This window comes from Lepisma saccharinum, chromosome 23 (genome assembly GCF_977018435.1).
Source record: "Lepisma saccharinum chromosome 23, izLepSacc3.1, whole genome shotgun sequence".
Classification (NCBI taxonomy): Eukaryota; Metazoa; Arthropoda; class Insecta; order Zygentoma; family Lepismatidae; genus Lepisma; species Lepisma saccharinum.
In genome coordinates, this window is record NC_139251.1 from 33,512,850 (window position 1) to 33,527,706 (window position 14,857).

The window sequence follows — 14,857 nt, forward strand, 5'->3', positions numbered from 1 at the left end:
TGTGAACTATGTGGGATATTTGTCTCAGTTCTTATTTGAATATGAAAAACATGGCCCCCTTTGAAAAAATGGTCAAATGGGAAGTTACATTTTAAATACCACACATAAAACTAATATTAGCGGTAAAAGTCCCACCTAGTGGTTGCAGGACCTTGTAGTTGGTGATGGAGCTTGCGTGCTCTGATGATCCCCTAGGTTATACCGGCGGTACCGTAGCTACTGGCAGGGTCTCCCATGGGACAGGCTAGCGGGAAAAGAGCCAGACTAAGAAGCAACCTAACGGTCAACTGTTCCAAAGGCGGAAGAAGATGGATGGTCATCTCAACGGCTGAGGAGGTGGAGGAACCTAGAAGAGTAATACCTCTATAAAAAACCTTGGTCCATCTTGCTCCGGATTGTAGTACCTTGTAAGGGCCCCTTACCAGGGATACGGTGAAGACCTCAACGGCATTTGTGGTGGAGAAGGAGACCTTCGGAAAGGCAGAGATGGCGGAAGAGGCAACCCACCCTCTTAGGAGAAAAGGGAAACCACTGCCTTGTGGAGAAGGGAAAGTAGTAAACCCTGAAAGAAAATCCTGGTCCCCCAGGTTGAGGGTTGGGCACTATGCCGACAACTCAGCCCTGAAAAATTCCAACAGTTACGAAACCACAATCAGAGCCTCGAAAGGATGGACATAAAAGGCGAAAGGATATGGACATTGAGATGGGTACGTGGAACATCAGAACACTTCCAAACCAGGGGCCCTGCAAATAGTCACCGGCCAATTGATTCAATATAACATACAGATAGCTGCCCTACCGGAAACAAGGTGGACAGATAATGATATATGGGAAACAAAGACTTATGTTATATACAGTAGTGGCAAGAAGAAAGGAAATAAAGAAGCAGGGGTGGCCTTCATAGTGGAGAGAAGAATGAACGAGAACATAATTGATTTTAAACCTATAGATAAGAGAATATGCAAAATAAGAGAGAACTAAATTCTTTAATGTAACCATTATAAATGTATATGCACCTACAGTAGAAAAGGAACAACTAATAGAAGATGACTTCTATGATAAACTAGAAAAGCAAATAGACAGTGTACCATCCCGCGATGCGAATATAATAATGGGGGACGTGAACGCACAGGTAGGCAAGGAAGGCATCTATTAAGAAACAATTGGAAAGCACAGCTTACATGGAAATTCCAACGATAATGGTCATATACTCATTGATCTGGCAATCAGTACAAATATGATAATAGCATCCACAATGTTCCCCAAAAAACAAATACATAAATATACAGTACATGGAGATCACGTGATGGAAGAACCAACAATCAAATAGACCATGTTTTGATAGATCGAAGTAGAGCTACAGGCATTATAAATGTACGATCATACATAGGGGCCAGTTGTGGAACAGACCATTACCTAGTCAAAGTAATCTTCAGAGGAAGAATAACAAAATCACAAAGAAACAAAACAGAAACGAATCAGAAGTACGATATTAAGAAAGTGACAGAAAAGATACATAGTGAGATGTTTAAGAAAAAATAGCGCACAAACTAAACTAGAACAAGTAGGCAAAAACAGCATGCAAATAACAGAAGAAGAAGAAGTGGAAGAAATTTGTTATAAGATAAAATCAAATATTGATGATACAGCGAAGATTGTGTTAGGACCAATAACAGAAGAAGAAGAAGTGGAAGAAATTTGGAATAAAATAAAATCAAATATTGATGATACAGCAAAGATTGTGTTAGGACCAATGCAGTAAAACAAAGGAAAGGAATGGTTTGATGAAGAATGCAAAAGGCCCATCCAAGAAAAAGATACAATATATAAGTCATATCTAGATAGACCAACAAGAGCAAGAAAACAAAAAACTGGAAGACATAGGAAAAAGAGTATACAACATATGTCGTAGGAAGAAAAGAAAACATGTAACAGAGAAAGTAAATAAAATCAATCCAGACTTTAAACAAAGAAATACATACATGTCATAGATGGAAATAAATAATATAATGGAAGGATTTAAACCAAGAACAGACATCTGCAAAGATAAAGAGGGAAAACTACTGGGGAATGAGAAGCAAATATTAAATAGATGGGCTGAAGATTTTGAACAGTTACTGAACAACGCAGAACCCTAAAATGAGAACCAAGAAATGAGACCAAGGAGGGGAGAAGAATCAGAAGAGCCACCCACACTAGCAGAAATTCGAAAAGCTATTAGGAATGTAAAAGATAACAAAGCACCAGGGAAAGACAGCAATATGGAAATACGGAGGGAATAAGTTGTTGGAATCCCTACACTTACTCCTATGCAAAGTCTGGAGCTTAGAACATATGCCAGATGACTGGAAAGAGAGTATAATTTGCCCCATAATTCAAGAAAAGGGATAAACAAATATGTGAAAATTACAGAGGAATATCGTTGCTGTGTGTAGCATACGAGATATTGACAAGCATACGTAGGGAAAAACTACAACCATATGCAGAAGAAGCATTAGGAGAGTACTAAGCCGGCTTCAGAAAAGGCAGGTCTACAATAGATCAAATACACTCAGTCAGATACATACTGGAGAAGTGTTGGGAAGGAGACATAGAAATAAGACAAGTCTTTGTCGATTTTAAACAACCATATGACTCCATTGATATAACTAAAATTGGAAACATATTGAGTACATTCAGAATATCCATAAAATTAATTCCATTTGTAGAAATGACGATGCAGAACACCATAGCACGTGTGAAGATACAAGCAAATATGGGAGAGAGTTTTCAGTTAAACAAGGCCTCAAACAAGGAGATGGCTTGGCACCACTCTTGTTCAATCTGTCTCTGGAATATGTGATAAGGAAACTAATGATAGATACCAGAAGAACATTAGAATATAAGTCGACCCAAATAGTTGGGTATGCAGATGACTTCCACATCATAGGATGAAGTAGTGGAAACACTAGTCGAGAAAGGGAAGAAAATTGGATTACAAATTAACACAAATAAAACAAAAATATTAGTCCAAACAAAGAAAGCATAGTTAAAGGAAAATCATATAAAAATTGGAGAACATGAATTGGAAGTGGTATCAAGTTTTCGTTATCTAGGAGTATTCATCACAGACAAAAATGATGAGATGATCGAAGTAAGAAATAGAATACAAAGAGCCAATAAAGCATACTTCTCATTACTACCATTGATTAAATATCATTGAGTAAACCATAGAGCCAAAGTTACTTTGTATAAAACCCTAATTCGCAGCATAATTATATACGGGAGTGAAACATGCACATTTAATCAAAGCGTAGCTGAAATGTTGGACTTGTTTGAACGGAAAATACCGAGGAAAATATTTGGACCAATAAAGTGCAAGATATTTGGAGAATAAGAACCAATCAGAAATTACTTGAACTTTACAAAGATGTACCCATCTCAGCTTATATACTAAGAGCTAAAAGGTTAGATTGGGCAGGACACGTAATCATTATGGATGACAGCCGAATCCCCAAGAAGGTGATGCAAGGTATTTTTAGAGGGAAAAGATCAGTGGGGAGACCCAGAAACAGATGGAAAGAAACGGTTAGAGCAGACGCAGTACAGACGGGATCAAATGAAATGTAATTCCCTTTTCCTACCTAATCAGAAGCGAGTTGGAAACTCTTCATTGCTCCTGTATTGATAAGAAAGTGGGGGAGGGCAGTAGCAGACAAGGCCAGCACGCAAACTTGTTTCCAGCAAGCTTTCTGTTGGAGTCTTGGCAGTTTGTGGAAGGATTTTGTGTTCCTATCCCCCCGCCACTCTCTCTCCCTCCCATTGTGTTTGTGTGTGTGTGCGCGCGCGCCGATACCTGTTTCATTTTAAGTTTGACATATTTTATTGCATTGGCTAATTGCTGTTGTGACTGGGTATGAACCAGGTTAGCATCGTCGTCCGTATAGAACCGTGCTATGAAGGCACATTTAGGGGATGTGGCAGTAGGGCGCCTCATATTCTCGAGTTCGGCCATTCTGGAGGTCAATGATCAGCATCATGCTCCAGCCGTTTTTATTCCCCAGGGATGTAGTAGGGGGGGGGGGGTTAGGAACACAAAATCCTTCCAGAAACTGCCAAGACTCCAACAGGAAGCTTGCTGGAAACAAGTTTGCGTGCTGGCCTTGCCTGCTACTGCCCTCCACCACTTTCTTATCTACACAGGAGTAATGAAGAGTTTCCAACTCGCTTCTAAGTTGGTAGGAAAAGGGAAGTATATTTCATTTGATCCCGTCTGTACAACTGCTTAGAACTAGGAATTGGAAGAGAGCAGCCTTGGATAGGACGGGATGGGAGAGGAAGATTGTTGAGGCCATGGACCTAATACGGACCGGAGCGCCATAGAAGAAGAAGTGGTCAAAATTCATGAATTACCAAGTTTTATTGGTTATTGTGTCGGCGATTGGGTTCCAAAACTTGGGGGGGGGGGGGGGGAAGGGAAGTTTACTTTCCCTTGTTAGATATGGTTTAGCATAGTACGGAGGCAAAAGTGCCCTCCTAATCGCCGATACTCATTGTGCGTCAATAAAAAACAGACTGGTCGAGCAACTGAATCTTCCTGACTTACTTTGACTTATTTCCTGTTACTCTGCTACGGAGCATAGGGCCTCAACGAAGCATCGCCAACGGACTCTTGTTTCCAACCGTCTTCCTTATCTCGTTCCAGGTCTTTCCTGCTTCCCATATTTCTTGCTATATTGTCCTTCTCCAACTCATTCTTCGCCTTCCTCTCCTACGTATAATGTTCTAACATTCCAAAACCCCACTAGAGTTTTCTTTTTAAGTCCAAAAGTCGTCAACAGTTTGTCCGTTCGGCTATTTCCTCGTTTGGTTTCTTTAATAATCTATTTTTAAGGGTAGTGGGTTATTGGCCCTCTGACCCCGAGTGCCATGATGGGGTTGCCATCTTTAGGCGTTGGCACTTGGCGTTCCACAATGTGGGACACAGATGCAATGTTCGCATTTGTCTGTTTGGGACTGGGTAGGAATATTAGGATAGGATATACTAGGTAAGATGGGACGTTGCAGAACGCCTTAGTCTGGCTGCTCTTCTGAGACCTGTCTAGCATGGGTGACCCTGCAAAATCTACTGCTGGCATAGCTCTCAGCCTCAACAAAGCACGCAAACCCCTCCGCCCGCACGGTCAGTGCTACTTTAAGGCGGCGTTCCCTGGAGGGGAACTGAATCTTTCTACTGGATTCATAACTGTAGACAATTTATACTTTAAAGATTCCGACAAACTGTATGGGAAATGAGGGATATCTCTCTCCTATTTGAGGCGATCTGCAAGCATTTCTGAGGGCCACAGGTTAAGTTGCCAGGACTCGTCTGATTGAGCCAGTACGCCCCTGCTTATTATCGCAGACATCGTCTTATGATATGTTATTGGGAACCCACTTGACCACATCCCACATAAAAAAATAAAACAGTATGTTTTTTGGTGCCCGTTGACTCGTACAATACAGTAACTCTCTTGATACGTTTTCTAAGTTCTCCGACAAGAAAAAAATAGATCGCGTGTTTCTATTTAGTGCTCACATCAGTGAATTTCGAGTTCAAATTTTGTCATTGTTGACGTGCTTTTTGTCTATTTCGTATTTTTTTTAATAACCGACACTGTCTGTTGGATTTGTGAAATTATATAAAATTTCAGGAGCTTAGAGAGACCAATGCGGGGCCCCTACACCTTCCCCCCCCCCCCGCATCGCGGTGGTTGCGGGGGCGGCTGCTACGCCACTGGTATCATCGCTAATTGTGCTCCAAATTCCTCATTTTCTGCATACAAACACGCCAATTCTTGCTACCGATCATTCGATATACAATAGTGAATATACAAGGGAAATATACATAAGAGAAATTTAGCATTAGTCACGACTCTGCATACAATATTAATACTGTTCACGATTACCTCGGAAATAGAAAAGCGTGTAGCAGATGGGTCCAAAAGCAGCTGTCCAATGATCACAAGCGTGCACGGGAGACGAGTTGTCCGTTTCATTTGGACCGTTGTGCTCGTAAAGGAGATATTTTTCTCGATCGAATTGTGAGAGGATACGAATCCTCTGTTCACCATTATGAACTATAGAGTAATCGATGCATTGGATGCACTCGTCTTCTCTGACCACGAAAAAAATTCAAGACACAGGTCACGGCTAGAAAAGTCTTGCGGACTGTCTTTTGGGATGTCAGTGGCCCTATGTTGGTACACTTACAGCAAAAGGGGTGCTAATACTCGATACAGCGACATTATAGTCAACAAGTGGAAGCCCGCGATACTTTCTCTCAAAAGGAGTGTTGTTGCTTCTTCACGACAACACCCGTCCCCATACGGCTGCGCATACAGTGAAGTGTTGAATTATCCACCGTATAGTCCAGATTTGGCGCCATCGGGGTTTCGCTTGTTTGGACCTTTGAAACAATATTTCCTGGGTCAGAAGTTCATAGATGACAACGAGATGATGGAGGCTTTGCAACGTGGGCCAATTGTGTTGCGAAAGAGGGTGACTATGGCGAGAAATAGACACAAACAATTGATGTAAGTACTCTTCTAAAAAAATTAATAATAGCCGCGGTTTGTCACATTGCAAGGCGTCATGTTGGATTCCTGATAAACTCGAGCAGGAATGTCTCAATAAATGTGTGCGTAAGTGCATCTCGGTCTCATCACTGAGCATCTGAGGCCAACCTCCACTAGTGCCACGACCACGACGGAGAATATTTGGAGCCTTCATCTCTGCTATGCGCCTATACACAGTGGGACAATTTTACGTTTCCTGCTGTATTCTTTATTACGGACGATTTACGTGGAATATGCCGAATTCTCCTAGGAGCCTAACTATTGTTCTATGCGAAGTTCTATTTTCCCTTTTCTTTTTATTGTTTTTCGTTTGTCTATGTTTGATTTGATTTTTGTGTTGAAAACGACTTTGTTTATAAGTGCATGCAACTAGGGAAAGAAACATTATGTTCTACCTGTTTTTTTTTAACTGAGGATGATTTTGTGTTGAAACTGTTGGAAATATGTTTGTAGGGAGTGAATGTTTCCTCCCCCTCACTTTTTGTTTATTGACTTCTTCTGCTTTAAATGTTTTTGAATGTTTGTGTTTCTTGCGATGCTTGCTAAACTGTGTCAATGTGCTGCTTGAATGCAACTGCATGCGTACATAAATATGTGAGGGCATTTTTTGTTTGTGTTTTCCCCAGCTTACATTATTTTTTTTTATATATAAATTGATTTTAATAGTAAAAATTATACTTGCATGATTTTTTTTAATATTTTTATTTACTATTTTTGTGCTTTTTTGTTGTATTTGCACTAGTTTCATTATTTTCATCAGGAAAATGTCGCAGAGGCTGAAACAGAACAAAAGATAAGCGTAAAAGAGCGAATGCAGAAATTTAATCGAATCGCTTCTGAAAACGATCTGCAGAGGATAGCTGTTTACAAAAAGCGAGAACACCGTGCCGACAAGGTAAGTGTGCTTTTAAATAACAATTGCCTCAATTTTCAAGATATGAGCTGATCTCTCTCAGAAGTTATGAGAGCGAAAAAATTAACATTATGTTTGCCTAACTTGTTGCATGCATATTCTTTTTTATTTTCTTCATTTATTTGATTTTGTTAATGTATGTGGAAACTGCTTGATTGGGGGAGAGTTTCATATTTAATGCCGGAGGAGTGCAAATTGAGCTTTATTCGAGAGGTGGTGGAGGATCCGTTCTGGTCCAACATGTGGAGGGTATGATATTTGCGGAATGGAGTATGATAAAGCATTCAAGTTCATCTGGCTTCCGCTTGGAATATATTACGGGTTTCTTGTCATTGGGTTTAGAACCAGGGGTGCCCCCTGAATATTTCATAGAAGGAGGGCCAGTATCGGATAGGGGGTGTGTGTGTTGGACTATGTATTGGTGCTTTCTCTCTTCTGACCCCCCCCCCCCTCATTTCACTCTCTCGTTCAAACGGATAATCCGAATATTCGGAGAATTCGAATGTCTGCATAGTCATGATAGAACATATTTGATGAAGAATTTGTGGATAATACGTACAGTGAAATACGAAAATGACGAATAATATAATATGTGGACAGCCCGTAAAACGGATAAACTATAACACTGTTCGGATAATTTTATCCGGATTTGGCCATCCCCAGAGGAGAGGGGTTATCTTCTCTCTCTCTCTCTCTCTCTCTCTCTTCGTTCTCGTCTCTCCTCCCTCTCAATCTCGCGTGGGAAAGAGAGAGGAAGATTAATATTTCTTTTTCTCTTTCTTCCTTGAGAGGAGAGAGGGAGAGAGTAAGGCTTGGATGAAATTTTGTCAAGATTTGGAAACTCATTCTAAGCAGGGGCGTAATCTTATAGGGCGAATTTTAACGTATTCAAACCGAACCCCCTCTTGGACACGCCACTGGTAAATATGTAACTTGATCAAGGTTTATTGGGGGTGGAAAGTTAGGGATGGCAGGGTATAGGGTAGGGTCGCCCGGGTAAAAATTTTATCTTGGGCCGCCCCTTATAGTCCTGTACATAAATTAGAGATGAGACCGCGACTGGCCTCCTATCGGCACCATTTATATTTTTCTCCTACGACTTAATTATAAATATAAATTCAGGACACTGCATGATTTTGATGTGAATATGTAAATTATGATGTGAATATGGCAGTTTGTAAAATTCCAATATAAGATCACACAAATTCGGAATGAAAGTTTTTTTTAAACCCTTTTTTTTTTAAAAAGCCAATTGCCATACATAACAACAATCATCGCAAAAACCATGTTTTACTTTCATTTTTATGTTTCATTCTAATTTTTTGCGCGTAATTTATGTATCATTTAGAAAACCTTTTTTTACGCGTGATTACACAACCCTGGGTTCGATACCCGCTGGAGGTACATAATGGTTCGGATCCCACTTTAAACTGTAGTTCTAGTCCCTATTAACCATCTTGGTTTGAAGTGAACTCGGAACAAGCGCTCAAACTCAGAGAATCACGTAAGCTTATGTGCAACGCTGCAGCAAATAATAATAATAATAATGACAGTAATAATAACAATCAATAATAACAATTTGCTCACAACTGTTACATGAGAAGTACCCAATATAGAACACAACGGAGACTATAAAATTCGAGCGCACTTCACACACACAATGTAAATAAATGTGCACCTTGTAGGGAACTGTTCCTCATGCCCGTAATAAAAATCACCTTGCCTCCAGATATTCACAAGCGAAGGAAAGGGTAGACACCGCCACCATTTTCTCCACAGCCCAGGCTCCATTTTTTTCATTAAGCATTACAAGTTATTGTCCAGGAAGCGAGGTCGGCCTCCGTGGATGTCGTTAACAAGAGGTAGATCCCGGGGAGAGATACACCGACTACATCCATTCACCGTTATCGTCCTGATCAGCGTGTATACTTCTCCTGTCGTTCTTATCCATCTGGACAACATTATTTGATATAAACCCCCCTTTGTGGGAGAGGAACTCGTCGTTTCACAAGCGTGGTGACTTGACACAAATCGTCCTTCCAAAATTTTCCATCATCGTCTCCCGTGATGGATCGTAAGCCAGATTATTAATCTCTCAAAGAGAGACAAAGTTATTTTTACCGCCAACGTATTCGGAACCTATTAACGGGCGTTCCGATCACGGTTGCCAACCTGGGGATTTTGGAGTTAGATCTGGCTACCGGGACGGTCCATCGTCAGCTGAAACTTTCAAGTTTAGCTCCATGCCGTTTTGGAGTTCTTTTTCGTCTTATCTAGTTTAGAGCAGATGCGTCGTCACCGGTTGTACAATCAATCGTAATTTCATCTCCTTACGAATGAGCGCTATGATATTCTTAAATCTCAAAAATTGCATCTTCTCAGAATTCTTTCTAGAGATTCACGTGAATCTTCGGGGTTTCGCTGTTATCCGGATGTCCACAAAAGGTTAATGAGCTTACGTAGCCACGAAACCAATTCGAATATCTAGATAACTGCGAAAGCAAACCAAAGGTATATTCACAAGACTGCTCACCAAGACTTTGGAATATCATGGTGGTTTTTCGAAGGAAGATCGCAGGCCAAAGGTCCAGGGAGCTTTAAGTAAGTATTTTTGCTTCGATTAGTTTCCACCCTGAATCCCGCACTTCAGATACTACTTTAGCTCAATTTCATTGGCATCTGGAGAGGAGGGGTGGGTCTAACGGGTTTGTCAGCCCCCGCCCCAGATATCGGCATCGTTCATTTCAAGTTTAAAAAAAAAGCAGAAAGTTTTGTTATTTTTATTATTAATAACAGAAATAAAGTTAATTTAATTAGTGTTCTAACAGAGTAACTAAAGTAAAAAGTGCATTAGATCGGAAAAATTGTGTGTAAAATACAGGGACCAGTTTATATTTTGGTATTCTAATACATAGTAGCTACATAGAATAAATGCTTCTCTAGGTTTCAAATTGCTAATAATATTATTTTATGTAAGTGTTGCAAAATACATTTGGACGAGGCGTGCAAAATTATTATCAAAATACAATAGCTATGAATATTAGTACACTGACTGTATGAATGTGAAAATAATAATGGAGAACAGTTGTGCTGGTGGATCGAGTATGTAATAGATAGAATGATCGATTTGGTTCATTTTACTTCGCTTTTCTGCCACTTTTGGCTAATCGCGAAGATTAGGATGAGTGATGATATAATGAAATTGATGAATGGACACTCATTAAGAACACCCATGCCCAGGCCTGGATTCGAACCCGGGACTCCTAGCGTCGTACCGCGCTATGAGAACCACTTCGCCCCAGAGGCCGGGTAGTATATAATAATAATAAATTGTTTTTTTTTATTAGTTTATGATATTTTTTATTGTATAATAACAAGTGAAATGAGCCATCCTTCAATTTTCGCGTGTAATTACCATGCCATTCAATTTGCATTGGAAACATTCAACGTTTCTGAAAGTGGTTTAACAACACGAAAACAATTTGTCTACAGTATAGCTTCTAATCGAATTTCTAATTAATAACTCAATAAAGACCAAAATGCAACTTACCATATTTTACCCCAGAGCCCTTAAATTATTACCGGGATAATAACTATTATTGTTCTTATTATTTCTACTATTCACATTTTGTCAGTGACCTGACCGCCCTTCCAAAAATTTCTAACTGTACCTTGCTCCATTTTAGGGTCAGTCTACCAGTCAAGAAAGTCAATAATAAGTCAAGAAATTATACTTGTGGCCAATAATTTTTGCTATTACAATGATTGATTTAGTTTATTTTACTTAACTTTTCTGTCCCTTTGTCTAAACGCGAAGACGAGGATGAATGTTGGTAAGGTAAGATGGATGAAGGGACAATGACAAATACATAGGGACAGCCAACACCAGGCCCACATAAGATTATACTGGCTCCGAGTCCAGATGCCAAAGCCTCACTAGTCTGTCAAATACAATCTAATTATCTTGTTAAATACAGCTTCAGTTTTCATCTTAACTGGCCTTTTGTAAGGATTTTTCATGAAATAAGAGGCTTTCCATGCCAATTGCCCCTGAATCTCAATTTTGAAAGTAAGTAGTGCTGTAACTAATGTGTGTGAACAATGTGAACTTGTCATTTGGATAAAAATTAAAGTATTATACAGGGTGGCCCAAAAAGGTAACCGAACACAATACACAACGGTTCGACATTTCGATTACCTTTATTTGGGCTACCCTGTACATAATTAAGTTAGATGGTAGAAGGTGTTTTACATATTGTTCGTTTATTTTAACTTTTTCATGTACCTTTGTGTTCCACCCTTAACATCAAAAATACAATTAATTTCTTCTTTAATTGTTACATTTCCCCTTCAACTCCACTAGAATATTCAAAGGTCAATTACCTTCTATTTTTCTCTTAAATAATTTATCTTTCGTCGTTGGACATTTTCCAGAAATTAAAATAAATTTCTTATTAAGTAAATAGACAGTGTTTCGTCTGTCTCACCCGTGACACAAAATTGTTCACTTTTAGCTATAAATCTGAGAAAGTATTTTAGGAGCAGTTATGTTTAATCAACAGTGTAAAGTTTCATATTTCATTGCACAGAAACAGTAAGAAAACTGTTGCTTGACTAACAAATGAAAATGATATTAAAGAGGAAATAAAAAGCAGGCTTAATTCAGGAAATGTATGTTACTTTTCTCTTCATAAACTTTTGTCTTCTCGTTTAATATCTAAGAAACCAAAAGTTAAAATATACAAAACAGTAATTTTGCCTGTTGTATTATATGGATGCGAAACTTGGTCCCATACATTGGAAGAGGAACATAAATTGAGAGTGTTTGAAAATAAGATCCTTAGGAAAATATTTGTACCTAAAAGGGGATGAGGAGACAGGTGAATGGAGAAGGTTACGTAATTTAGAACTACATAGTTTGTATTCGTGTCCAGATATTATTAGAATGATTAAATCAAGGTGGGCAGGCCATGTGGCACGAATGGGAGAGGAAAGAGGAGTTCCCAGGATTCTTGTTGGGAAACCTGATGGTAAGAGACCTGTACGAAGGCCAAGACGAAGGTTGAGGGTAACGTTGTGATGGACCTAAAGGAAATTGGTACGGATGGAAAAGAGTATATAGATCTTGCTCAGGATAGGGACAGATGGAAGAAGGCCTGTGTTGCTGTAGCCATGAACCTTGGGGTTTAAGAAGGCTAGAGACAGGCACGTATCCAGAAATTCTTTTCGGGGGGGGGGCTAAACATATTTTTTTTACAGGGGTATAGATAGAACCTCGCAAGGTTTAAGGTCGATGGTGGCGATTCAGTTCCAAAATGGTGGGGGGGAGGAGGGGGCAAGAAAAGTTTACTTTCTCTTAGTAGACAAATGTTAGCATTAGAAAGCCATAGTGCGGAGCCAATAATAGAGAGCAACTGTCTCCTAAATCTGCCGCTGTTTAAGCTGCTGTTTTTTTTTCTTTCAGAACGTAATATCGGGGCATTTTTTATCACTCAACTCCTCTGTTGCAATGTACGAACGTTGTGTTTGTGCCGAAACGATCTCCGTACGTGTATGTGTCCGTTTCACGAAGCTCTTATGCAATGGACAATCCATTCGAATGTTTTGATTTGATTTGATTTGATTTATTTTATTTTACTTCGCGTTTTGTGCCTCTTGGCTAATTTGCGAAGAAGGGGATGAGTGATGAAATGATGAAATTGATGAATGGACATTCACAAACAACCATGCTCGAGCGGAATTCGATCCCGGGACCCTTGGCGCCACAGCGCGATGTGCTAACCACTCAGCCACAGGGTCCAGCCCATTCGAATGTGTTCTCCCAGGTTTGGATATGATCCTTTATGGTGTTGTTGCCTGTCTTCGAAACGTAATCTTAACAAAAATCCTAATTTTCCATCCTTGTGACTTGGATCTTCAAGATTTAGGAAGAATTCAGACCGAAGGCACACACACGTCGTTTGCAATGAGTGACCCAATCAACAGAAACTTTTCACACCGTAGTGGCACGACAGGCTGCACAAGCCTGTGTTCGATTTGTGAAATCCTCAAGCGACACGTATAACTTGTAGCTTCGGTGTGAAACCTGGTGGGTCAATCTCATTGTCACCTTGAAACAGCAGCTCGTGTTGACCACAGAAGAAAAATATCTTGTCAACCGGTGGGAATGTCCCTTAGTTTTATTCTATCTCATTTTTCTGTGCTTGTTAATTAAACAGGCAACATCTTACGGTTGGGAATACATAAGACATGTGCCATGCAGAAATTTTAGCGGAAAATGCAGGCTCCACCAGGCATACCGTGCCACTGCTCTACAGCGACAGCAAAAGATCAAGGGAAGCCAAGGGTGGCTCGGTAGCTCACTTGGTAGAACAAAGAATGGCACGGTATATGCCAGAGACCCTGGTTTTGGAGTCATGGTCCAGCTTGCTTTTTCCGCTAAAATTTCCGCATATGCAACATCTTCTTGTTTTCTCTTCTTGACATTCATAAAATTTTCGGCCTTCATGGCTGCCCCTTTGTGGTAGTTAGTGTTTGAGTGTTTTTCCAAAACAGTTGACTTAAGAGTCCTTTTTTAACCCACGAAACTCTCGTACTGCATACAGAAAACTTGGTCCGGTCACTAATAAATCGTCACTCAAAACTTAGATTTTCAGTCGATCTGTGCAGTTTATTTCCTTTTTTTTAAAAAAAATTATGCTCCAATGCCCATTACTGCTGAAATATTTACTTTAGAGACCTTCGATCTCTTCGGCTCATGACCCGAAACTAGCACTACGCTGTCGACAATGTCTTCAGCTTTCGACCCGAACTTGTAATAGTGGCAGTCTTCAGATTTTCCAGCAAAATGTGTCACTAGCTCTCCCCCCCCCCCACTAATCTCTACATCTTATAAAACTGTCAATGGACACTGACTGATCACTAATCGACTGTCACACTTACTCCTGAAGTCTTATTGAATGATTCTGTTGTACAGACCAACCGTGAAATTGAATCCGCATATTTATATCCATATTATATTCTGCAATGTTCCGCACATAAAAAGTTTTGTAGTTCGACTCCACCTCCTATTCAAGAACGTTCCCTCTCGAGCTTTTCAGAGAATTAGTAATCCAACGAATCGCCCGATTCATGGCGCTTCCTTGAACAGTGCTTTGTTGTGAAACTTCCAAATGCTGACAAATCTTTAAATAATACTCAAGTTCGTTGCGACAACACCGAAAGAGCAAGAAAAGTTTACATACAATATTATCAATAACAGGGTTATCCCTCAGGGTTCTAGAACATTATCCGCTTTTCCTCGATAATTATATCTCTCTTTAAATTATAATCACAATATTTTATTTCA

The 14,857-nt window shown here is 39.8% G+C and overlaps 1 protein-coding gene across 1 annotated transcript in view; it reads left to right on the forward strand.

Annotated features, from left to right (window-relative positions):
* Positions 1-14,857, forward strand: part of LOC146005463 (uncharacterized) — a 121,559-nt gene that overhangs the window by 51,052 nt on the left and 55,650 nt on the right. Inside the window, exon 4 of the mRNA XM_083144706.1 lies at positions 7,357-7,491. Within this exon, the coding sequence (XP_083000832.1) occupies positions 7,357-7,491 (135 nt within the window). The remainder of the gene's footprint in view (positions 1-7,356; positions 7,492-14,857) is intronic.